The 26662-nt window shown below is 42.2% G+C and overlaps 2 protein-coding genes across 8 annotated transcripts in view; one reads left to right on the top strand and one right to left on the bottom strand.

Moving 5' to 3' along the window:
• LOC124031600 (adenosine receptor A1) overlaps positions 1-26662 on the top strand; it is a 48907-nt gene that overhangs the window by 10649 nt on the left and 11596 nt on the right. For 2 of the 7 annotated variants that reach the window (XR_006838141.1, XR_006838142.1), the window contains exons 2-3: positions 256-326; positions 400-1230. The exons of 1 other annotated variant lie outside the window; for it this stretch is intronic. The gene's annotated coding sequence lies outside the window, so the exon portion shown is untranslated. Of the gene's footprint in view, positions 1-255; positions 1231-8227; positions 8939-26662 lie in introns of those variants that run through there. 4 more of the 7 variants (XR_006838137.1, XR_006838143.1, XR_006838138.1 and 1 more) reach the window with 2 other exon arrangements.
• On the bottom strand, positions 3784-6052 carry LOC124031601 (adenosine receptor A1-like). The gene is made up of 2 exons (XM_046343036.1): positions 5591-6052; positions 3784-5414 (listed from the first exon to the last, which is right to left on the bottom strand). The coding sequence occupies exons 1-2, from the start codon at positions 5920-5922 to the stop codon at positions 4766-4768; spliced, it is 981 nt and encodes a 326-aa protein (XP_046198992.1). The 5' UTR covers positions 5923-6052; the 3' UTR covers positions 3784-4765.

Below are 26662 nucleotides of genomic sequence, written 5' to 3'. Positions count from 1 at the left end.
TCTTCAGTCCATTGCGAGGGATGTCATTTTAGTAAACTGGATATGTGCAGGGTTTCTGTTAATGCCTGAATTTAATTCAAGTTGGCTTCATGCACTGTCCTATAGTGTGTTTGTGTGTGTGTGTGCGTGTGTGTGTTTTGAGCTTTTGTACGAGTGCAAATGTGCAAGGGTGTGCGTATGTGTTTATGTACGGTAATGATCAACCACTAACCATACAAAACGCTCTCTTTCTCTATCTGTCTCTTTCTCCCACAGTTCCCTAGTAAGAACTGCTAAACCTCATCTCTGGGTCAACGCCAGACTAAGCACCTGTCCTTGAGGCTGAGGTAGTAGATTGAATAGTTGTGGGGTATATGTCCTCCCTCTGAGATAACTATACAATCTACTGTCTTTCCTAAGGAGACAGACTGATCGTCAATAACCCTGAAGAGTGACCGTTCTCCCCTGACCGTAGCACCCATCTTCCCAGCCTGGACACCTGCCTGCAGCCGGTCTCTGCTCTGTGGGGAAGTTACCCCATTATAGCATATCACCTCCATTTACACCCATTCACAGACTGTTGCAGGACAAAATGAGAACGGGTAACATTTCCTTTGTTAGACCACCCGATGCTTTATTTTGGTTATTGGGGCCTGTTGTGTTTGAGTGAAAGTGTACTTTAGGGTGAGAGCGTTTGTGTTGTCGCCTCTCGCTGTATCTATTTGAGTGTGTCTGAATGACATTCCCCCTTCATCCGTCAGTCTTTCAGGTGAATGTGTCCTGGCGAGGTGAGGTAGTAGGTTGTATAGTTTGTGGGAGGGATTTAATCCTATTCAGGTGATAACTATACAGTCTATTGCCTTCCTTGAGAGGCACAATGACAGTCTGCAGCAATGAGGAAGTCCACTGCTCTCTGAATTCCTCAATGCGTTTGATGCAATCTCACTATGATAAAGCAACAGCTGGAGCACAAATGGGTTTATAGCCTCTCCAGCGCCACTTGGTGGCCAAGGAGCAGCAGGACTCCAGAGACCTTGTAGGTTCAGGATTCAGAGCTTCTCAAGAATGAAAGGATATGAAAAGCACTCAACAGAGAATGCATCAGTGTTACAACATCTAAACAATAAATGGTTGGTTCTCCAGAACCAAATCAAGCCCTAAATAAATGTGTATAGGCTTGTGATATGTTTTATGGTAACATTATTCAATGTTGTATTAATTAATAAAGGTTAAATATAGCTATTAAACTTGCATCTAGTCTTTTAATCTGACTTTTTAGGGCATTACATACATCTGATTACTCCTAATTTCAATTCTGAAGATATGTTTTGTTGCTGTTGTCAGTAATTATACATGCTATAGGGCTATAAGGGGCGGCAGGGTAGCCTAGTGTAAAGCTTGCAAGTTCAAAGGTGTCAAGTTCAAATCCCTGAGCTGACAAGGTACAAATCTGTCGTTCTGCCCCTGAACAATGCAGTTAACCCACTGTTGCTAGGCCGTCATTGAAAATAAGAATTTGTTCTTAACTGACTTGCCTAGTTAAATAAATAAAGGTAAAATAAGCTTTATTTTGTGGTCAGTAACCACACATGATAAAGGTTTATACATTACTACATACTGCCAGTCAATTCAAAAGTTGCTGAGAGGGCATTAGTGTCGTTCCACAAAAAGAGTGTCTTTTTGCATCTCTTTGATATTCTAAGTAGAAATTGTGCACCAATATTGAATTTTAAGAGCCCGTTATACTAAATCAAGTGCCCTTTTAATATAGACCACACAGAGAATTCAACCAATCAGATATTTTATGTGAATAAAGGCTTGTTAAAGTGCCCCTTTGTCAGCCCTGTGTCACTTGTGTCACAAGATTCCAACCCCCTTTGTAGACATAAGTTGGAAAGCCCTAGTTATAAAGCCTGATTTCATCATGGGGGACAACTACATCTAAATGTACCACACCGATGACTTGAACAGACCTAGTTTGAAGTTTGACCAAACTAAACGTATGTAGCTACTTCTCTTTCAAGAAAAGAGAAACAACTGCCAGGAAGATCAGTTGAGTTCTGATACAGAGTACCCGGACATGTTGTCATTATGGCAGGAACACAATGTGTTCGTTCATCTATTGCAATATGCCGTATCGCAATAATAAAATACATATCCCACTGCCATCTACTGTGCTTACACAAGACCAGGGGAATAAATGCCCGGAGATAGGGATGTGCGGCGTGCCAATGGACGTTAAATCAAGACTCAATATTGTCATTACAACATTTGTATAATACATAACAATGTAATAATATGTCTTTTTTTACAAACCCTTTTGAAATAAAAACGTTACTTTAGATTGGATTTCTTAATCTCTGAAAATATATGATGATATCGAAGAATGTCAGAGCTATATGTATACTGTAGGTCTACACACTCTTAACGTTAAGCACAAATTTATGTGAAAAGTTGAAGTGTAAATGGTTGTGTTAAAAATAACCATAATCATAAAAAAGTTCATTAGAGAAGGGTTTCTTTATTGGATAACTGTAAGAGTACATATTATCTCCAAATCCTGGGATATCACTGTATAGAAGGTAACAATTATAAGAAATAGACAAACTATTTGATACAATACATTTTGAGGAACTGGCATTTAGACCCAGGAAATGCAACATTGAAATGAAACTTGCAAGCTTTTCATCCTCTCCTTCAGTTTCATTCACAAGACATGCAATTTGCTGTGTAATGCCAACACCGTTGAACAATGCTAAAATAAAATACGGACCTATAACAGTTATACTGTACTGGTGGGTCTCATCCTGAATGGTGATTGGTTAAAACCGCATTCCAGCCGGTGTCTATTCCTCAAGTTACCACCGGCTAAATCTATAACATTAAAATGCCTATAATTTTCTGAAATTCTACCCGTTTTGCCACGGGAGGAAAGACGTGTGCAGTTTTAAAACACATTTTATGCAACTCTACATATGTTCTTTATTTTGTAATGACTTATGCCATGTTAATATGATATCTGAGTGAGAATGACTAACAAAATCAATGGGGATCCCCTGGAGGTCAGGCCCTAACTATATAATGTATATTCCACCATGTAATGATCAGAATTAGTGTAAACGTTACAGTTTTGAAAACATTTCGACACAGGCTTAACACCTAACAAACACAAAAACGGATTGCTGTCATTTCTTGTACATAGAACGTTTACCGGGTAAAGAAAACCAATATATGATTTTTTTTTCATTTGGGTGTACTATCCCTTTCACTTTTACTGCTGTGGGCTAAATCTGGTTCACACAGAGTGTTTCTTGGTGGTCTTAAACAAATCTACTTTGGAACAATAATAAACACCTCACAGACATGGTTTAAAAAAAACACCTGTACCATGTCAGATATAGAGTTGAAATGTATTCCATTTTTGAGTTTGCATCCCAATATTACACTTTATATACATTATGGAATACTGAAATATAGCAAAACTGTTTGACATAGAAACATCAGATTATCAAAAAGAATCATGTTTATTAATGAAAAAATAGAAATAACATTCCACCCATGAGGCCATTGGGTCATTTGACTGCAGGAAAGGGCTATGGTTAATTAAAGCTGGAATCTGCATGTGTGTTATTGTTTTTGTTTTGTTGGGGGAAACAGAGAGGAGCGTCCAGCATCATGGTAAAAACATGCAGTACGTACGCTGATGTTCTATCGCGCGTGCAATGATGTCAGAGGGAGATAATAAATAATAAAAAGAGTCGCACACTCTATATATAAACTCCCTGTAATTTATTGGGTAAATCACAAACGTTTCGGCATCCACTGTGCCTTCTTCAGGGTAGTGATTCCGTAACGTTGGATGATTTACCCAATAAATTACCGGGAGTTTATATAGAGTGTGCGACTCTCTTTGTTTTTATAGCTTAGTTTATTCACAGCTTTAGTTTATAGTTTATTCAACAACTCTACATGAAATCATTTTCTCTGGGTGTGCGCCAGCTCATGTTGTTTATTCGAGTAATATCGCAAACGGAAATGTCGGTTTCGCCATTAAGGTGAAGCATAATTTTGTGATGTTAAGGTAAGGGTTAGGGAAATGCATAGAAGTTACCATTGCTAGCTTAATTTAACCCCGTCCGCTGCCATTCATTTTCTACCGGTCTGTTACAAACAGAGGGTGATGATAGTACATGATGACTTGTCATATACTGTTTAAATGTATCAACAAATCAACAACCTGCTGAATTTCCGTGGCACTGCACACACAAATTTCACTATCGTGACGTCCCCTCTCTGTCTCACACTGGCAAAGAATATAGGCTACCTATCGACATAAGATGGAGCAGCCCGTTTGTTTGGTATTATCTGTTTCCAAATCAGACAAACTCACGCACATTTATTGATCCCTTTCTTGTAGTTCTACCTTTTCAGGAGGTCTGATTTAAAACAACGAAAATCCAGCATGGATTGTAATAACTACCATCCATCGCAGACAGCTTGTGCCATTCAAAGCACGGAGACGAGACAAATCCAACATGTGGTCGTCTGTATAATGTTTGATCAAATCAATGAAAACAGAAGTGAAAACGTAAAAATAACCATTTTTTGCCAGCTAAGGTTTTTAGTAGAGAATCCAAATATAATGGGTGTATGGTTTTGATGATAAGATCATGCTCGTTATGATATTAATGATGTAGACCACTTTATCTGATCTGCATCCCTGGGATTGTCTTTTTCAAAGTATCAGAGAATAAATCTGCGGGATTAGCGTTTAGCGCATCGTTGACTATCCCTTGCTCACATTGTTAGGGTTGCTGCTGATATTGTGCTCAGTGGAACGATTGCTCTGAGAGCCCTGGTTGTCATCACGACACACAAAGAACCTCCTCCAGATCCTCAGGTACGCTCCCTGGATCCTGCGGATCTTGAAGGCATAGACGACTGGGTTGACCGCTGAATTGGCATGGGAAAGGAGGATGCCCACATAGAAGGCGGTGTGGGGTATGTCTGACGGGCTGCCAAAGTAGGCAGCACAGTTCATAATGTGCAAGGGGAGCCAGCAGAAGGCGAACAGCACCAGGACCAGAGCCAGGGATTGGGCCAGGCTCCTCTCATTCCTGAAGTAGGTGTGGGACTGGGCTCCGTGCCCTGCTTTCTCCCTCAGGTTCCTCCAGATGGTACAGAAGATGTAGATGTACAGGACAGCCATGACAATTAACGGGGTGAGGATGCAGAGGAAGAAATTGAAGTAAACAATGTATGACATGGGGATCACAGCCAGGAAATGGCAGAGGATTGCGGTCGAGTTCTCTGAGTGAGACAACGTTTCTCGATTGTACCATCCAAACATGGGAGGGAAGCTCAATATAAAAGCAACAAACCAACATGTTGCTACTACCACCCAAGATCTTCTCTCTGTTACTGTCTTCTTGTAGCTGTTGAAGCAGAAACATGTTGAGGTGTTTTAATGAATTGCTTTGCAAAAGAAAACAAGGAATCTGATTCCACTCAAGCATGACTTCCTTTCTTAGAATGTGGTTAACATGGGACACAGCTAAGAGAATAATATGTCCAACTGTAAACGTCCTGAAATGTCACCTTAACAGCTCACCTGAGAGGGATGAAGACGCGTAGGTATCGGTCCACAGCAATGGCTAGCAGTGACAAGACTGAGGCCACTGTCAACATGATGACCACACAGCTAATGAAGAGACAGACATTGAACGAGGTCTGCACCCGTCCATCCACCAGTACAGCCAGCGGCATGGCCACAGACCCTACGAGGAAGTCAGCCACAGCCAGAGAAACCATAAAGCAGAAGATGGGCTGCCGCAGAGCACTGCTTGACCACACTGCCCAGATAACCAGCACATTTCCCAGGCAGCAGGCAATGGCGATCAGCACCTCCAGCACTGTGTAGACCACCTCTCCTCCAGACATCATGTCAGCTGTCCAATGGAAGTTTACTCTATGACTGAGTATGCTTTATTGTGAATTGTTCCTCTATGACCGGCAGGCTTTTGAGGAAGTTTTCTTGCTCACTGAAAAAATTCATGAAAATGCTACGCCCCTTTGCAATTGTTCGGCGCTGTTGATATAAGGATCTGAAAGCACAAATACATCAAAACAAATATATCACAAACATTCATACACCTGCCGAGCAAACATTATAGCCCATTGACAATACATGGTAATTGTTTCAACTATGCAGAAAATAGAGTAACATTTTAGATATCCTGTGTCATAATGTTTGTAGTATATCATTGTTTCAGAAGCAAGGGCATTTTTGAACATCCTTTAAATTTAACCCTACACAAAATGTCACGAGTCACAGGAAATGCGAAAACCACAATGCGACCAGAGCTAAATATTAAAAGCCTCGCAAATCGGCCTGATCTCCCGAGCTTCCATATATGGTTCGCTGCACGAATACATTCTTGTCATTCTGGCTATTGGGAATCCTTGGGACGTACATACCCTAAACCCTTACCCTAACCTTAACTAGGCAAGTCAGTTAAGAACAAATGATTATGTACAAAACCCTGACCAAACCCTCCCCTAACCCGGACAACGCTGGTCCAATTGTGTGGCGCACTATATGACTCCTGATCACGGCCGGTTGTGATACACGCCCGGGATCAAACCCGGGTCTGGAGTGACACCTCTAGCACTGCAGTGCAGTGCCTTAGACCGTTGCGCTAAATTATTTCGCAGGCAATTGGATCAACCTTCCACCAATCAGACCAATGAACCACATGACGTAGTACCAGAGCACCGTTTCACTACATTCTCTGAGACCTAAACCCCAGCTGGAGTTTAAAGGGTTTGACCATCGAGCCTGTTGAGGAAGCTAAACTCCTACATATGACAAAAGTATATCGTTGTATTTACATTTGTGTGACTGTCCTATATCAGTGTATCAGTGTTTAGGTACTTGTCATGTTTTATTGTTGTTGTGCATCCCAGGAAGAATAGTTGCTGCCTCTGAAAACTGTATCGGGGGATCCAAACAAACAAATAAATGAACAAATATACAGGCGTCTATGTAGGCAAACAACATTACTACTAGCAGCAATTGTCAGGGAAGCAGGTCCGTGTAACTACTTAGCATGTCTCTGCCCGATTCTCGCCATCTTTGACATGAAAATGTGCGCATAAAAGGCGCCTTAGCAAACACCAATACATTATTTGATTCGACATAGGCAGCAAATTAGAGCATTTTGAACGATTGACTGATGTAATTAGGATTAACATTGCCTCGGTTCCAGGACGATCGATGAGAATTGATTAGAAGTGCCTTCGCTTGGTTGGTAGAGTAGAAGAGGATTTTGCCATTTTTAAAAGGTGGAAAGAAGCAGAGAAAGAAACAAGTCCCAATGTCGAAGCAACAACTTCAACGGATGACAAACGGGGACCGAGAGCCTACACCTTCAAAGATCCAAAGGGCTCTAAAAAAGTTGTGTCCCCCAAACCCAGGTCAGAACAAGTTGTCTACCGAGATGCCCACACAGCATAGTCTGAAGGTGGTAAGTTGTATGCTGTTGAGGAACAGAACAGAAGACACTGCAAAGTGCACCTGTTCAATTTGGGACTTTTCCTGCTTTCAACAGTAATTTAAAAATATTACAGCTATAATCTACACAATGATTCTAGAACAACACAACAAAAGTAGCACACAACTCTATTACACCTTGTCAGTCCAAATCCAATGTTGTGTATTTCATTATTTATGTTGGTTTTGTCATTTGATCTTAGTGTAGAAGAGAGCAGCTCTCATAAAAGGGAACTTTATTGCCAGAGGACATATGGGAATGATGAGGTTTTGCATCACAAATGTCCACTTGGAGTAGAACCAAGGAGCCACTGCACAGGCACTCCAGGGGGAAGTTTCCCTGAGGTACAGCTCTGCCTCCCCTCCCCTAAACCTAACCTTAACCATTCATGGGAGAAAAGCCAAATTTGCCCAAGGTTATCATCTAGGGACAACTTTACCTTACACCTGCACAAGCAGGAGGGGCCTTATAGACAGATTAGATTACTACATGGGGTTGTGGATTGGACAGTAGTGTGCGGTGATAGATAGTGAGAGAGGGACAGCAAAACCTTGTGGAATTCCCAACCCGGTACGTCACAGTATACAAGATACATATCAGTATATGTAGTCAATCACAATGTTAATCATTAGGCCTAACACATGTCATGAGTCAGTTATGCCTACTACTGATGAACCCTTTGCTTTATCTTTCAGGGCCTGGGTCCGAACATGACTGAGCAGACAGGATTAGGAAGTCTACTGGTGTCATCAAGGACTTGATGGACACAGCATATAATGAGTTGGAGGTGTCAAAGTCTAGTGGCATCCATCATGCTGCTCGCCAGACCAAGGACATTCTAGTTAGGGAGGCAGAGCTGTTAAACCATGCAAAGCGTTCACTACATTCCCTGGTTTTAACAGAAACATTCTAGCTGAAGTCAGCAAGTTGTGTGGGAGGTTAAGGTCCAAATTGAAGGAGCAGACCAAGGTACCTGATTGAATTCAATCCAATTGGTTGCCAGGCTAGCAGGGGATGAGGGCAGCTTAGTCTGACCATCAAACAATCTCTAAGAGGGAAACAGGGTAGAGGGAAAGATGGTGATTGGTAGTTAGTAATTAGCGCTAGCATGCTAACAGATACCCATTGATTCCAGCTATTTTGCTAATGCTAGTTAGCATTGGTCTTGCAAAACTACCTCTAACATCCTTCATAGTAGACACAGACATAAATGGTATCCATGAGTTCATCTGACTCTGGGGATGTAGATAAATGGCCTCATGGCCAAAATCCTGAAGTTTCCCTTTATGTTGTCACTGTCAATATGTTTTAATAATCTGTATTTGTAGACTGTTTTGTATTTATCACTACACCTTTCTCTTTATCATTGCTGTGTCTTCTGTAACAAAGTAAAAATCTAACTTTGATTTATGGTTCTTGATTAATGCATCATTATTTTAAATCCATAATGTTGACAGTTGAAATGAAACACCACTGACAGCTTTGAGTGACAGTTTTAATCAGTTGCTGTAACAATGTACGCTGAGAGAGTTGGGAAACAAGTTCAGGGAGTGAATACATTTAATTAATTAATTAATAAATGAACAAAACAAGAAACAAACAGCACACCAATACAAAGCAAAAACATACAATGACGACTGGGGAAGAAACCAAAGGGAGTCACATATAAAGGGCAGGTAATCAAGGGGCTGATTGAGTCCAGGTGAGTGAGTGTCATTATGCGCATAATGCTGGTGACAGGTGTGCGCCCTAACGAGCAGCCTGGTGACCTAGAGGCCGGAGAGGGAGCACACGTGACAGTACCCCCTAACCCGAAGCCTGGCTCCAGCCGCAGGATGTCGACCAAGATGATGAATCAGATGACCAATCACCTCTGCTAAGGCGCAGGAACCTGTCAATCCGGCTGAGGCGTGGGAGCATGACGACCTAGAGTGCTGGAGAGAGTGCATATGTGACAGTACACCCTCCCCGGCGCGTTCGGCTCCAGCTGCAGGACGCCAACCACATGGATGATCCTGGGGATCTGGAGCGGACCAGTTGCCTCTGCTGAGGCACAGAAACCTGACTAACCGGTTGCCTCGGTTGAGGCCTGGGAACCTGTTCACCCAGCTTAGGCATGGGAGCCTTCGAACAGGCTGAGGCCTTCCAGGTAGCTCCGACTCCAACACCCGGACCCGACATCACCCCCAACACAAAAACCAACAAAACAACACTCCTTGATGCTTCCCTTTGTTGAGTCGTCATTCTGTAACTATGTACGCTGAGAGTCGAGTTCAGAGAGTGAATACATTTAATAAATACATGGACAAGACAAAACAAGGAACAAAAAAAGAAACAAACAGCGCACTAACAGGAACAGAAACAATGACAGCTGGGGAAGAAACCAAAGGGAGTAACAAAAAAAAGGCAGGTAATCAAGGAGGTGATGGAGTCCAGGTGTGTGTCATTATGCTCGTACCGCTGGTGACAGGTGTGCGCCCTAATGAGCAGCCTGGTGACCTAGAAGCCGGAGAGGGAGCACACGTGACAGTTGCATTTGGACATAGTAACACAGTCTCATTGCTGAGCAGTCATCCAACTAACTAACTGGTCACGGACCCCATAAAGGGACAGTTGTTCTACAGCAGCTTCTAGTGGCTTACTGCCACATTTGTGGTGCCACATTTGTAAGTGTCCCTTTTATTTATGTCAGAGCTGTCCTCATATTCCTCATTAAAGTAACCCATGTAATCATCATCTAGCTCACTGAAGCTATCATGATGGGAAGTGGGCTCTACGTACTGTCTTTTACTACTGCCTCTATTAGTTCAGTGCTAAATCCAGCACAGGCTGCCTTGCAAGTGTAGAGGTGTGCTGTGTCCTTAACCAAATGACTCATGTACTCCTCTAACATGTCCTACCTCTCTACATTTCACTGGATTGCAAGCGTCTCCTTGTAATAACTCATGTTTGGGGTTAGGCTCTCCACAAACATCAGATGCACATGAACATGATGTATGGCAATAGGTGCAGCACATATGTCCTGGCTTAAAGCTTGTGGGGTGCTTTTTCAAAGTGACCGTATAGGGCTATTCGAAAGCAGCTCTTTGTGCCTGTGTCAAGCAGTCCTTTAAGTCTGCTTTTTTATCAACCAACATTGTTGTGTTTGACGGCATACTGAATTGCATACGATTTCAACCCATTTCTACCAGCCCTGCCAACCTGTTGAACAATAGCCTCAACAACCTCTTGTGGCCCATACTTTACATAACTACATCTCATTGAGTGCGGTTTTAGTGCCAGCATCGGTCTGTGGTATGTAAGGCAGCTACGGAAAATACAGATGAAAACTTTCTAGGTAGATAGTGTCGTCTACAGCTTATCATGATGAGATACTCTACCTCAGGTGAGCAAATCCTTGAGACTTCCTTAGATATCGTGCACCAGCTGTTGTTTACAAATATACATAGGCCGTCACCCCGTGTCTTACCAGAGGCTGCTGTTCTATCCTGCCGATAGAGTGTATAACCTGCCAGCTGTATGTTATTAATGTCATTGTTCAGCCACAACTCGGTGAAACATAAGATATTACAGTTTTTAATGTCCCGTAGGATATACGTGATTTCAGTTCATCCCATTTATTTTCCAGTGATTGAACGTTGGCTAACAGTACGGCTGTCAAAGGCAGATTAGTCTCTTATCACCGGATCCTGATCTACAGTGCCTTGCGAAAGTATTTGGCCCCCTTGAACTTTGCGACCTTTTTCCACATTTCAGGCTTCAAACATAAAGATATAAAACTGTATTTATTTGTGAAGAATCAACAACAAGTGAGACACAATCATGAAGTGGAACGACATTTATTGGATATTTCAAACTTTTTTAACAAATCAAAAACTGAAAAATTGGGCATGCAAAATTATTCAGCCCCTTTACTTTCAGTGCAGCAAACTCTCTCCAGAAGTTCAGTGAGGATCTCTGAATGATCCAATGTTGACCTAAATGACTAATGATGATAAATACAATCCACCTGTGTGTAATCAAGTCTCCGTATAAATGCACCTGCACTGTGATAGTCTCAGAAGTCCGTTAAAAGTGCAGAGAGCATCATGAAGAACAAGGAACACACCAGGCAGGTCCGAGATACTGTTGTGAAGAAGTTTAAAGCCGGATTTGGATACACAAATATTTCCCAAGCTTTAAACATCCCAAGGAGCACTGTGCAAGCGATAATATTGAAATGGAAGGAGTATCAGACCACTGCAAATCTACCAAGACCTGGCCGTCCCTCTAAACTTTCAGCTCATACAAGGAGAAGACTGATCAGAGATGCAGCCAAGAGGCCCATGATCACTCTGGATGAACTGCAGAGATCTACAGCTGAGGTGGGAGACTCTGTCCATAGGACAACAATCAGTCGTATATTGCACAAATCTGGCCTTTATGGAAGAGTGGCAAGAAGAAAGCCATTTCTTGAAGATATCCATAAAAAGTGTTGTTTAAAGTTTGCCACAAGCCACCTGGGAGACACACCAAACATGTGGAAGAAGGTGCTCTGGTCAGATGAAACCAAAATTGAACTTTTTGGCAACAATGCAAAACGTTATGTTTGGTGTAAAAGCAACACAGCTCATCACCCTGAACACACCATCCCCACTGTCAAACATGGTGGTGGCAGCATCATGGTTTGGGCCTGCTTTTCTTCAGCAGGGACAGGGAAGATGGTTCAAATTGATGGGAAGATGGATGGAGCCAAATACAGGACCATTCTGGAAGAAAACCTGATGGAGTCTGCAAAAGACCTGAGACTGGGACGGAGATTTGTCTTCCAACAAGACACTGATCCAAAACATAAAGCAAAATCTACAATGGAATGGTTAAAAAATAAACATATCCAGGTGTTAGAATGGCCAAGTCAAAGTCCAGACCTGAATCCAATCGAGAATCTGTGGAAAGAACTGAAAACTGCTGTTCACAAATGCTCTCCATCCAACCTCACTGAGCTCGAGCTGTTTTGCAAGGAATGGGAAAAAATTCAGTCTCTCGATGTGCAAAACTGATAGAGACATACCCCAAGCGACTTACAGCTATAATCGCAGCAAAAGGTGGCGCTACAAAGTATTAACTTAAAGGGGCTGAATAATTTTGCACGCCCAATTTTTCAGTTTTTGATTTGTTAAAAAAGTTTGAAATATCCATTAAATGTCATTCCACTTCATGATTGTGTCCCACTTGTTGTTGATTCTTCACAAAAAAAAACAGTTTTATATCTTTATGTTTAAATCCTGAAAATGTGGCAAAAGGTCGCAAAGTTCAAGGGGGCCGAATACTTTCGCAAGGCACTGTATGTATTAACACACAGAAACAGCATATCCATATAATTCATCTCATAGGCATAATAGTATTGTAAAGCTCTTTTTTACCCCATCTTGTCCCTAGGGGTCCACCACCCTCCAACACCCCAACCCAACACACCCCACTCAGATGAAGGATATTAGTTAAATATTCATTATTGGTTTTGAGTGTGCTTTGCCAAGGTCAGAGTGACAACCCACAGTACCGGCAGACCCCCAGGGCAAGGACTGAGCAGCCCAGCAGCTAGGGATTGCCTAAATACGTAGCTCCCCTGACATGGGCATGTTTTCAATACAGACTCCTTTAGTCGTACCTTATGAAAGTTGCATAGTATACCCTTAATCTTGTAATGAATAAAATCCAGTGATACATAACTTGACATTTCTGCCATCCGTTGTGACATTGTGGGAGCATAACCAACCTTCCAATTAATGGCAATGCATTTCTTAGATGCTTGGTTACAGTTTCATTTGATAACAGTCCCCAGTTTCAACATTTCCAAGCAAACAAAAACAGGGAGAAGGGAGAATCTGTAGACACGCTGAAATACTCTCCTTTTGTGTTTTACACCTCCAGCAGAGGAATTACATTTCTGAGTGCATGTTATTTAGTTACACTGGCATATAGTACGTTCTATGGATGGTCTTAAACTGCAGTTATTTATGTCTGAGATTATGTGAACATTACTGGGCATTCAAACCTATCTGTATCCATTCATCATTATAGTCATCGTCAATAGTTTCCACCAGGTCTTCCTCACATTATTGTTTCACATGCTTTGTATCATCGGGAAAGCCTTTATCAACCCTTGTTACAGTTTAGAAATCAACTTTGGTGGTGTGTCAGATTTTCTTAAAATAGTTTGAAGCTTTGAAGCATCTGGCTTGTCCAGTGTTTGCTGGAAAGTGAGAATAAAGTGTTGTATCTGCAAAAAATGATCATTAGCTCCGTCACAGATTGGTCTTCCCTGGCTGCCTGACCCTGCTGAGACCCGTCACCATCTGATCCTCCTAAGATGAGGCATGACCAAGAATTACATTGGTGTACATGTATACATTATATTATCCAATAATATAATCAATGGTTCAACAATTGAAATTACCATTATGCCCAGATCCCAGACTGTAGCTTTAAAATTAAGCTGCTTTCCTGTTGATACCCATCAACTCAAGATGGAACTTTGTATCATTCACTGATAATGTGAATACACTGTGTACTGCAAAATTTAACTGAGCTCCATAGACTGGTCTTCCCTAGCTGTCTGACCCTACTGGGACACCTGTCTAAATCTAATCCAGCTAAGACATTATGATCATAGTCTTGTGTACTGATGGTCCAACATGACAGTGAAGCCTGAAGAGCTGTTTATTACTGTGTCGGTGTGAAAAGTAGGGAATTAGCTAGGGAAACTGACAAATCAACATTACATTGCTATACTGACTATAATAAAAACTCACATTGCACAAAAGAAAAGTCAGAATTATCGATCTTCAATCGTTTGCTATAGTCTGAATGAGGCAATATAATACCTACTTTCGGCCAATGGTACATCAACTGGCAAAAGCTAGATTAGTTCATTTACTTCTGTTGAAATGGGACAAAAAGGCTACAAAATATTTCCATACAAACAACAGCTGTTATACAGTAATGATAGCCACCTCATATCGCTATCTGACAGGTAGCTACGGGCTAGATCTGAACTGGCTGTGGTAGCTACTAGCTAACTAATTAATTCACCTCAGTCAAGAGAGGATGAAACATTAGCTAACGTTACATCTCAGTTACACTATTAGCAGCACTGGGAATAAAAACTAGTTTAGTTTTTTTCTATTAAGTTAAACAGCAGTTACCTTGCCAGCTACATCAGTCAACTAAAGAGTAGCCAGTTTCTCCTCTGCTTGCTTTTACAACTCGGAGAAAAAGCGCAACACATACAGATTGACAGCAGCTGCTTCTGTTCAACTCTCCCGTGATGGTCCAAAAATCCTTTCAGAAGCTTTGCCTTCACACAGCACATCCGCAAGCTCTGTGATGTCCTCATGGTCCTAATTCCAGCCGGCTGAATCTCCAAACAGCCTACCTGACCACTCTGAAGCGTCGCATTGTCCTAAAGCACACCGATGCCATTTTTGGTATTAGAGTGCAATGATATCACAGTGCTATGATATAATGCAATTCCAGAATTTCAGAACGTGAGAGTCCCTACCTCCCGACTGTCACACAAGCACCAACGATTTTCCTTAAGCATATTAATATAAACTTCTTCAGAAACTCCAGAAATGACTCCTTTATTGGGTGCCCTGCTCCATAGCTCAAGGCACGACAAATCATGATCTCCAAATTGAGTGAGTTCCAACACCTGCTTTTTCTAATCCTCAGAAACCCACAAAATGGAACAAGCTCACTTCATGTGACATTCAACGATTTAACTTTACCCAAAGTTTTCTCCACCACTTTGGACATCTTCAATAGGTTCACCAAGTCAGGTGTACATAGTCCCAGAAAACGTACTCCTACCAGATATGATGGGAAATGACCACCACAAGACGTTTCCTTTCCCACGTCAATTTACATTTGTATTCTCACTGATCGAAGGTAACCTGCCTAACCTGCCTCACGTCGGTAGCGTTGAAAGGCTGGTCATGGCTCACATCAACACCATCATCCCGTACACCCACTCCAATTTGCATACTGCCCCAACAGATCCACAGATGACACAATCGCAATCTCAATCTCACTCCACACTGCCCTTTCCCACCTGGACAAAAGGAACGTCTACAGTTGAAGTCAGAAGTTTACATACACCTTAGCCAAATACATTTAAACTCAGTTTTTCACAATTCATGACATTTAATCCGAGTAAAAATTCCTTGTCTTGGGTCAGTTAGGATCACCACTTTATTTTAAGAATGTGAAATGTCAGAATAATAGTAGAGAGAATTATTTTTTCAGTTTTTATTTCTTTCATCACATTCCCAGTTGGTCTGAAGTTTACATACACTCAATTAGTATTTGGTAGCATTGCCTTTAAATTGTTTAACTTGGGTCAAATGTTTCGGGTAACCTTCCACAATTTTGTCCCATTCCTGACAGAGCTGGTGTGAGTCAGGTTGGTAGGCCACCTTGCTCGCACACCCTTTTCAGTTCTGCCCACAGATTTTCTATAGGATTGAGGTCAGGGCTTTGTGGCTACTCCAATAGCTTGACTTTGTCCTTAAGCCATTTTGCCACAACTTTGGAAGTATGCTTGGGGTCATCATGTTGTGGGGGTGCTTTGAGTAGTGGCTTCTTCCATGCTGAGCGGCCTTTCAGGTTATGTCAATATAGGACTCGTTTTACTGTGGATATAGATACTTTTGTACCTGTTTCCTCCAGCGTCTTCACAAAGTCCTCTGCTGTTGTTCTGAGATTGATTTGCACTATTTGCACCAAAGTACGTTCATCTCTAGGAGACAGAACGTGTCTCCTTCCAGAGCGGTATGACAGCTGTGTGGTCCCATGGTGTTTATACTTCCGTACTTTTGTTTGTACAGATGAACGTGGTACCTTCAGGCATTTGGAAATTGCTCCCAGGGATGAACCAGACTTGTGGAGGTCTATAATTTTATTTCTAAGGTCTTGGCTGATTTATTTTGATTTTCCATTGATGTCAAGCAAAGAGGCACTGAGTTTGAATGTAAGCCTTGAAATACATCCACAGGTTGTTATGGTTTTCTTCTGGTGAAAGAGAGGAGGACCAAAATGCAGCGTGGTTATCTTTATACATCTTTAATGAAAGATGAAAAATACAAACAATATACAAAACAAGAAACGTGAAAAACCGAAACGGCCCTATCTGGTGCAACAAACACAGAGACAGGAACAATCACCCACAAAATACCCAAAGAATATGGCTGCCTAAATATAGTTCCCAATCAGAGACAACGATAAACACCTGCCTCTGATTGAGAACCACTCTAGGCAACCATAGACTTTCCTAGACTACTTAACTACTTGACTTCCGGCGCCGACAGAGATGGCTGCCTCGCTTCGCGTTCCTAGGAAACTATGCAGTTTTTGGTTTTTTTCCCGTGTTATTTCTTACATTAGTACCCCAGGTCATCTTAGGTTTTATGACATACAGTCGAGAAGAACTACTAAATATAAGATCAGCGTCACCTCACCATCAGTACGACCAAGAATATGATTTTCACGACGCGGATCCTGTGTTCTGCCTTTCAACCAGGACAACGGAATGGATCCCATGCGGCGACCCAAAAAAACGACCCTGTAAAAGAGGGAAATGAGGCGGTCTTCTGGTCAGACTCCGGAGATGGGCACATCGTGCACCACTCCCTAGCATTCTTCCCGCCAATGTCCAGTCTCTTGACAACAAGGTTGATGAAATCCGAGCAAGGGTAGCATTCCAGAGGGACATCAGAGACTGTAACGTTCTTTGCTTCACGGAACATGGCTCACTGGAGAGACGCTATCGGAGGCGGTGCAGCCAGCGGGTTTCTCCACGCATTGCGCCGACAGAAACAAACATCTTTCTGGTAAGAAGAGGGGCGGGGGCGTATGCCTTATGGCTAACGAGACATGGTGTGATGAAAGAAACATACAGGAACTCAAATCCTTCTGTTCACCTGATTTAGAATTCCTCACAATCAAATGTCGACCACATTATCTACCAAGAGAATTCTCTTCGATTATAATCACAGCCGTATATATCCACCCCCCAAGCAGACACATCACTGGCTCTGAACGAACTTTATTTGACTCTTTGCAAACTGGAATCCATTTATCCGGAGGCTGCATTCATTGTAGCTGGGGATTTTAACAAGGCTAATCTGAAAACAAGACTCCCTAAATTTTATCAGCATATCGATTGCGCAACCAGGGGTGGAAAAACCTTGGATCATTGTTAATCTAACTTCCGCGACGCATATAAGGCCCTGCCCCGCCCTCCTTTCGGAAAAGCTGACCACGACTCCATTTTGTTGATCCCTGCCTACAGACAGAAACTAAAAAAAGAAGCTCCCACGCTGAGGTCTGTCCAACACTGGTCCGACCAAGCTGACTCCACACTCCAAGACTGCTTCCATCACGTGGACTGGGATATGTTTCGTATTGCGTCAGATAACCACATTGACGAATACGCTGATTCGGTATGCGAGTTCATTAGAACGTGCGTTGAAGATGTTGTTCCCATAGCAACGATTAAAACATTCCCTAACCAGAAACCGTGGATTGATGGCAGCATTCGCGTGAAACTGAAAGCGCGAACCACTGCTTTTAATCAGGGCAAGGTGATTGGTAACATGACCGAATACAAACAGTGCAGCTATTCCCTCCGCAAGGCTATCAAACAAGCTAAGCGTCAGTACAGAGACAAAGTAGAATCTCAATTCAACGGCTCAGACACAAGAGGCATGTGGCAGGGTCTACAGTCAATCACGGACTATACAAGAAGAAAACCAGCCCAGTCACGGACCAGGATGTCTTGCTCCCAGGCAGACTAAATAACATTTTTGCCCGCTTTGAGGACAATACAGTGCCACTGACACGGCCTGCAATGAAAACATGCGGACTCTCCTTCACTGCAGCCGAGGTGAGTAAGAAAAACGTGTTAACTCTCGCAAGGCTGCAGGCCCAGACGGCATCCCCAGCCGCGCCCTCAGAGCATGCGCAGACCAGCTGGCCGGTGTGTTTACGGACATATTCAATCAATCCCTATACCAGTCTGCTGTTCCCACATGCTTCAAGAGGGCCACCATTGTTACTGTTCCCAAGAAAGCTAAGGTAACTGAGCTAAACGACTACCGCCCCGTAGCACTCACTTCCGTCATCATGAAGTGCTTTGAGAGACTAGTCAAGGACCATATCACCTCCACCCTACCTGACACCCTAGACCCACTCCAATTTGCTTACCGCCCAAATAGGTCCACAGACGATGCAATCTCAACCACACTGCACACTGCCCTAACCCATCTGGACAAGAGGAATACCTATGTGAGAATGTTGTTCATCGACTACAGCTCGGCATTCAACACCATAGTACCCTCCAAGCTTGTCATCAAGCTCGAGACCCTGGGTCTCGACCCCGCCCTGTGCAACTGGGTACTGGACTTCCTGACGGGCCTCCCCCAGGTGGTGAGGGTAGGCAACAACATCTCCACCCCGCTGATCCTCAACACTGGGGCCCCACAAGGGTGCGTTCTGAGCCCTCTCCTGTACTCCCTGTTCACCCACGACTGCGTGGCCACGCACGCCTCCAACTCAATCATCAAGTTTGCGGATGACACAACAGTGGTAGGCTTGATTACCAACAACGACAAGATGGCCTACAGGGAGGAGGTGAGGGCCATCGGAGTGTGGTGTCAGGAAAATAACCTCACACTCAACGTCAACAAAACTAAGGAGATGATTGTGGACTTCAGGAAACAGCAGAGGGAACACCCCCCTATCCACATCGATGGAACAGTAGTGGAGAGGGTAGCTAGTTTTAAGGTCCTCGGCATACACATCACAGACAAACTGAATTGGTCCACTCACACAGACAGCATCGTGAAGAAGGCGCAGCAGCGCCTCTTCAACCTCAGGAGGCTGAAGAAATTCGGCTTGTCACCAAAAGCACTCACAAACTTCTTCAGATGCACAATCGAGAGCATCCTGGCGGGCTGTATCACCGCCTGGTACGGCAACTGCTCCGCCCACAACCGTAAGGCTCTCCAGAGGGTAGTGAGGTCTGCACAACGCATCACCGGGGGCAAACTACCTGCCCTCCAGGACACCTACACCACCCGATGTTACAGGAAGGCCATAAAGATCATCAAGGACAACAACCACCCGAGCCACTGCCTGTTCACCCCGCTATCATCCAGAAGGCGAGGTCAGTACAGGTGCATCAAAGCTGGGACCGAGAGACTGAAAAACAGCTTATATCTCAAAGCCATCAGACTGTTAAACAGCCACCACTAACATTGAGTGGCTGCTGCCAACACACTGACACTGACACTGACTCAACTCCAGCCACTTTAATAATGGGAATTGATGGGAAATGATGTAAAATATATGACTAGCCACTTTAAACAATGCTACCTAATATAATGTTACATACCCTACATTATTCATCTCATATGCATACGTACAGTGCCTTGCGAAAGTATTCGGCCCCCTTGAACTTTGCGACCTTTTGCCACATTTCAGGCTTCAAACATAAAGATATAAAAATGTTTTTTTTTGTGAAGAATCAACAACAAGTGGGACACAATCATGAAGTGGAATGAAATTTATTGGATATTTCTAACTTTTTTAACAAATCAAAAACTGAAAAATTGGGCGTGCAAAATTATTCAGCCCCCTTAAGTTAATACTTTGTAGCGCCACCTTTTGCTGCGATTACAGCTGTAAGTCGCTTGGGGTATGTCTCTATCAGTTTTGCACATCGAGAGACTGAAATCTTTTCCCATTCCTCCTTGCAAAACAGCTCGAGCTCAGTGAGGTTGGATGGAGAGCATTTGTGAACAGCAGTTTTCAGTTTTTTCCACAGATTCTCGATTGGATTCAGGTCGGGACTTTACTTGGCCATTCTAACACCTGGATATATTTATTTTTGAACCATTCCATTGTAGATTTTGCTTTATGTTTTGGATTATTGTCTTGTTGGAAGACAAATCTCCATCCCAGTCTCAGGTCTTTTGCAGACTCCATCAGGTTTTCTTCCAGAATGGTCCTGTATTTGGCTCCATCCATCTTCGCATCAATTTTAACCATCTTCCCTGTCCCTGCTGAAGAAAAGCAGGCCCAAACCATGATGCTGCCACCACCATGTTTGACAGTGCGTTTGGTGTGTTCAGGGTGATGAGCTGTGTTGCTTTTACGCCAAACATAACGTTTTGCATTGTTGCCAAAAAGTTCAATTTTGGTTTCATCTGACCAGAGCACCTTCTTCCACATGTTTGGTGTGTCTCCCAGGTGGCTTGTGGCAAACGTTAAACGACACTTTTTATGGATATCTTTAAGAAATGGCTTTCTTCTTGCCACTCTTCCATAAAGGCCAGATTTGTGCAATATACGACTGATTGTTGTCCTATGGACAGAGTCTCCCACCTCAGCTATAGATCTCTGCAGTTCATCCAGAGTGATCATGGGCCTCTTGGCTGCATCTCTGATCAGCCTTCTCCTTGTATGAGCTGAAAGTTTAGAGGAACGGCCAGGTCTTGGTAGATTTGCAATGGTCTGATGCTCCTTCCATTTCAATATTATCGCTTGCACAGTGCTCCTTGGGATGTTTAAAGCTTGGAAAATCTTTTTGTATCCAAATCCGGCTTTAAACTTCTTCACAACAGTATCTCGGACCTGCCTGGTGTGTTCCTTGTTCTTCATGATGCTCTCTGCACTTTTAACGGACCTCTGAGACTATCACAGTGCAGGTGCATTTATACTGAGACTTGATTTCACACAGGTGGATTGTATTTATCATCATTAGTCATTTAGGTCAACATTGGATCATTCAGAGATCCTCACTCAACTTCTGGAGAGAGTTTGCTGCACTGAAAGTAAAGGGGCTGAATAATTTTGCACGCCCAATTTTTCAGTTTTTGATTTGTTAAAAAAGTTTGAAATATCCAATAAATGTCGTTCCACTTCATGATTGTGTCCCACTTGTTGTTGATTCTTCACAAATAAATACAGTTTTATATCTTTATGTTTGAAGCCTGAAATGTGGCAAAAGGTCGCAAAGTTCAAGGGGGCCGAATACTTTCGCAAGGCACTGTATATACTGTACTCTAAATCATCTACTGCATCCTTATGTAATACATGTATCACTAGCCACTTTAACTATGCCACTTTGTTTACATACTCATCTCATATGTATATACTGTACTCGATACCATCTACTGTATCTTGCCTATGCTGCTCTGTACCATCACTCATTCATATATCTTTATGTACATATTCTTTATCCCCTTACACTGTGTATAAGACAGTAGTTTTGGAATTGTTAGTTAGATTACTTGTTGGTTATTACTGCATTGTCGGAACTAGAAGCACAAGCATTTCGCTACACTCGCATTAACATCTGCTAACCATGTGTATGTGACAAATAACATTTGATTTTATTTGATTTTATTTGATTTTAACTAAACATAATCCCATAAACTACAAAACCCCAAGACAAAACAAACCACATAAATCACCCATGTCACACCCTGGCTTAACCAAAATAATAAAGAGAACACAGAATACTAAGACCAGGGCGTGACACGGGTACACCTCCAATTGACGCAAATTATGTCAATTAGCCTATCAGAAGCTTCCAAAGCCATGACATCCTTTTCTGGAATTTTCAAAGCTGTTTTAAAGGCACAGTCAACTTAGTGTATTTAAACTTCTGACCCACTGGAATTGTGATACAGTGAATTATAAGTGAAATAATCTCTCTGTAAACAATTGTTGGAAAAATGACTTGTGTCATGCACAAAGTAGATGTCCTAACCGTCTTGCAAAAACTATAGTTTGTTAACAAGAAATTGTTGGCGTGGTTGAAAAACGAGTTTAATGACTTCAACCTAAGTGTTTTTAAACTTCTACTATAGATGTCCGGGGCAGGGTGTGTGTGGAGCCAGAGACAGCATTTCCTACATTTTAATATAAAAATGGATTTTGTCAAACAAAACTATGCTACATTTTTATCTCTGGGACCCTCAGGGTGACAAATCAGAGCAAGATTAGTACATTTTTTACCTTCAGAGGTGAATGTATCAAACCAGTTGCCATGATAAAAGGGTTTTGCTGCACTCTCCACAAACAATAGCACATTATTTTTTTCACTGTAATAGCAACTGAAAATTATACAGTTCAGTTAGATTAACAAGAATTTAAGCTTGATGCCCACATAAACATGTCTATGTCCTGGAAAGTTGGCTGTTACTTACAGCGTCATAGTAATCACATTAGCGCATGTTAACTCAACCGTCCCGGTATAGGGACACCGGTCCCGTAGAGGATGAAACCAGGGCTTTCAGAGCAACCAGACCACTGAGAACAATATCAGCAGCATCCCTAACAGTGCAGCCAGAAGTATTGACAGAGATGCTACACAGTTGAGGATACAACATGGTAATAGTGTAGGCAGCCATTAGAGGCGATAGTCCCTTAGCAACGAGTATCAATACCTTATTTAGAACCTGTATAATTCTCATATGGTAAATCTATTGCCAAGGGTATATATATTTGCCTTTTGTTTTAAAAAATGCATTTGTTAATAAACAAAAAGGGTGAGAATAAAAATGGACATGGAGGCAGGTGAGGATGTCAGGTGGGTGGGCACTGGGTTCTTATAAGTTTAATTTTACTTTTATAGATTTCCTGTTTACAGGTGAAAGAACATCTGTATGATTAAGTTGCTCAGAAATAGAAATATGATGCAGTATTTTCCAGTTATCCAATTAATAAGTTTGATCTCCAATGTAAAGGTGCATGTTTGAGGGGCAGATGAAACAAGGAAATAAAAATTGCATTCTCATGATAATGATTTGTTTGCTTCAGCAGTAAATGGTTATATTCCATTTGATCCAGTTGAGTGACAGTGACCAGGGATGTGGGTTGTTGTTGGATAATATTCCACAATGTTCCAGTACAGATGTCAAAAGTGTATACCCACAATCCCTGGGGGGTAACAAGGGAATCAACACTTTCACTTCTCCTGAAGGACACATTGCTGAGGTGTCCTTAAATTCTACTTAATTTATGAAAGCAGAAATGACAACCAAAAAATGGATATGCAACCAAAGCAAACAAACACATTATTACAAACACAAGAACCACTATAAGAGATGAAACACTCATACAAACAGAAAAATAAATGAGATAGCATGCTTACCAGTGACTTGGTTATTTGTCTTTGTTTAATATTGATTTCTTTCTAGCTTGTAGACAAGCTTTTAAATTAAATATAACACTGACAGAGTGATTTTCCTTTGTCTAGTCTCGTCTGTCAAATATGCCCCAGCCCATAACTGAAGTTGTTGTGTGGGCGATGATGCAGGAGCAGCTTGTGCTCCTCCTAGCCTTCTGAGATGCTATTGGTATTTTGGCTTTCAATGCCATTGTTTTATTGCTGGTTCCCCCAGAGCAAAACAACAATATCTGGTGACTCATTGTGCTTTATGTTTCACCATTGAAACACATTCATCCAGGCTACGACCATCTTCGTTGTGTGGAGGTGCATTACATCAGTCTTTGTAAGACAGAAAGTGCTCTGTACTGTAGCTTCAGAGCTGCATTAGCACTAATGGGTAATTCGAGGCATCCATCATCTCTAGAATAGGACTTTTGGTGAGGATGTGGAGAACATTGCACTCATTTGGTGAACCGGTAATAGGACCACCTCACCACAGTCACATAATCCCAGAGGAACCTGACGGATATCTGCATGGTACTAATCTAATTCATGACAGATATTCATAGTGATACAGTCTCAGAGGTGTAATCACTGGCCAGTTGTTTTCTGTCGCAAAATGTACCCAGAAGTCAGAAGTCTGATGCCTTTTCACTAGAGGTCTACTGTAGATAATATAACATTTAGCAAAACTTTCTCTTAAGCATCTCCACTCCAAAGGTGAAAGTTTTTTTTTTGTATGGGTGGTCCCGCCGGGATTTGGGCTCACAATCCTGCCGTTGCAAGTGCCATGCTATACCAACTGAGCCACTCATTGGCCTGAAACATCTCTTCTATAGGTGTATTACATATTATACAACGGCTGGGTCTAATCCTGAATGCTGATGGGTTAAAACTGCATTCCAGCCGGTGTCTTTTCCACAAGTTACCACCGGCTAAATCTGTGACGTAAGAATTTCTATTTACCCTGTTCCATTTTACTGCCCAATCCACTGTCTCATCAGCCAAGCCAGGCAATTTATAAACTTGATTTCCACTATATAAAGCATATAGACATTATCTCACATTTATTTTAGACTAACATTTAGTTTTCAACAGCGGAGGTTTGTATAAACCTGGCTGTCTGTTGCTCTGTCATTTGCAACATTGTTTCAATATTCAAATTAGATCTCAAGTTGTCACATAGTAATGAACGTGTCGGGAGTCAGGATGAGACAGACAGGTATGCAGCTTTTCTCAGCCAGTCAAAACATTTTATGGATATATAGTAAAAAATATCAATAGAAAACAGGTCAAATGAAACAAACTGCAGCTAGTCTTTCAAGCTTCAGTTTGAAGTGATTGTGTTACCTGTGTTGTTGGCAAGCTTCTCTAAACAGCAGTGTCCTGATGAGAGAGCACATTTTCTATGCCAGATTAAATCATGCATCATTTGCTAATTGCTATGGAGGCAGCGCTCCTAGTGGCCGGGGACTTTAAATGTGGGGAAACTTAAATCCATTTTTACCTAATTTCTACCAGCATGTTAAATGTGAAACCAGAGGGAAAAACTCTAGACCACCTTTACTCAAATCAAATCAAATTTTATTTGTCACATGTGCTGAATACAACAGGTGTAGGTAGACCTTACAGTGAAATGCTTACTTACAAGTCCTTAACCAACAATGCTTTAAGAAGTTAAGAACAAATAAATAAAAATACGTTTTAAGTAAAAAATAAATAAGAAAAAATAGAAAATAAAAGTAACAAATAATTAAACAGCAGCAGTAAAATAACAAGCGAGGCTATAAACAGGGGGCACCGGGGGCACCGGTACAGAGTCAATGTGCGGGGGCACCAGTTAGTCAATGTAATTGAGGTAATATGTACATGTAGGTAGAGTTGAAGTGACTATGCATAGATTATAAACAGAGAGTAGCAGCAGCGTAAGAGGGGTCTGGGTAGCCATTTGATTACCTGTTCAGGAATCTTATGGCTTGGGGGTAGAGGCTGCCTTTTGGACCTCAACTTGGCGCTCTGGTACCGCTTGCCATGCTGTAGCAGAGAGAACAGTCTATGGCTAGGGTGGCTGGAGCCTTTGACAATTTTTTGGACCTTCCTCTGACACCGCCTAATATAGAGGCTCCGTGAAGCATATGATATTACAGTTTTGAATGTCCCGTTGGTAGTTTAATCTTGAACGTAGGTCATCGATTTTATTCTCCAAAGACTGCACGTTTGCTAGCAGAATGGAAGGAAGTGGGGGTTTATTCGCCTATGAATTTTAAGAAGGCAGACCGCCCTCTGACCCCCTTTTCTCCGCCTCCTCTTCACGCAAATCCCAGTGATCTGGGCCTTTTCCCAAAAAAGCAGTATATCGTTTGCGCCAGTCTTGTTAAAGAAAAAAAAGGATTCTGCCAGTCCGTGGTGAGTAATCACAGGCCCGATGTCAAGAAGATATTATCGGTCATAAAATAAGATTGTGTACAAAATAAGTACAAAAATAAATGACAAGAAATGGAAATGAACAAACAAAAAACATAATCGGTTGGGGACATGTAAAACGTCTTCCTTCTTCTCCGGCGCCATTGCTAAACTTAAAAGATTTGGCATGGGTCCTCAGATCTTCAAAAGGTTATACAGCTGCACCATGGAGAGCATCCTGACTGGTTGCTACACTGCCTGGTATGGCTACTGCTCAGCCTCCGACCGCAAGGCACTACAGAGGGTAGTGCGTACGGCCCAGTACATCACTGGGTCCAAGCTTCCTGCCATCCAGGACCTCTATATCAGGCGGTGTCAGGAAGGTCGTAAAAATTGTCAAAGCCACACTAGTCATAGACTGTTCTCTCTGCTACCACACGGCAAGCGGTACCGGAGTGCCAAATCTATGTCCAAAAGGCTTCTCAACAGCATCTACCCCGAATCCATA

Source organism: Oncorhynchus gorbuscha, linkage group LG03 (assembly GCF_021184085.1).
Source record: "Oncorhynchus gorbuscha isolate QuinsamMale2020 ecotype Even-year linkage group LG03, OgorEven_v1.0, whole genome shotgun sequence".
Taxonomy (NCBI): Eukaryota; Metazoa; Chordata; class Actinopteri; order Salmoniformes; family Salmonidae; genus Oncorhynchus; species Oncorhynchus gorbuscha.
Note: the sequence above shows the minus strand (reverse complement) of the source record. Positions and strands in the feature narration are given on the sequence as shown.

Excerpts from the sequence above, each read along its gene's own strand:
- LOC124031601 (XM_046343036.1), bottom strand. The coding sequence starts at position 5,922 with ATGATGTCTGGAGGAGAGGTGGTCTACACAGTGCTGGAGGTGCTGATC. Across the intron at positions 5,415-5,590 it reads CGCGTCTTCATCCCTCTCAG|CTACAAGAAGACAGTAACAG; the intron begins GTGAGCTGTTAA and ends CTGCTTCAACAG.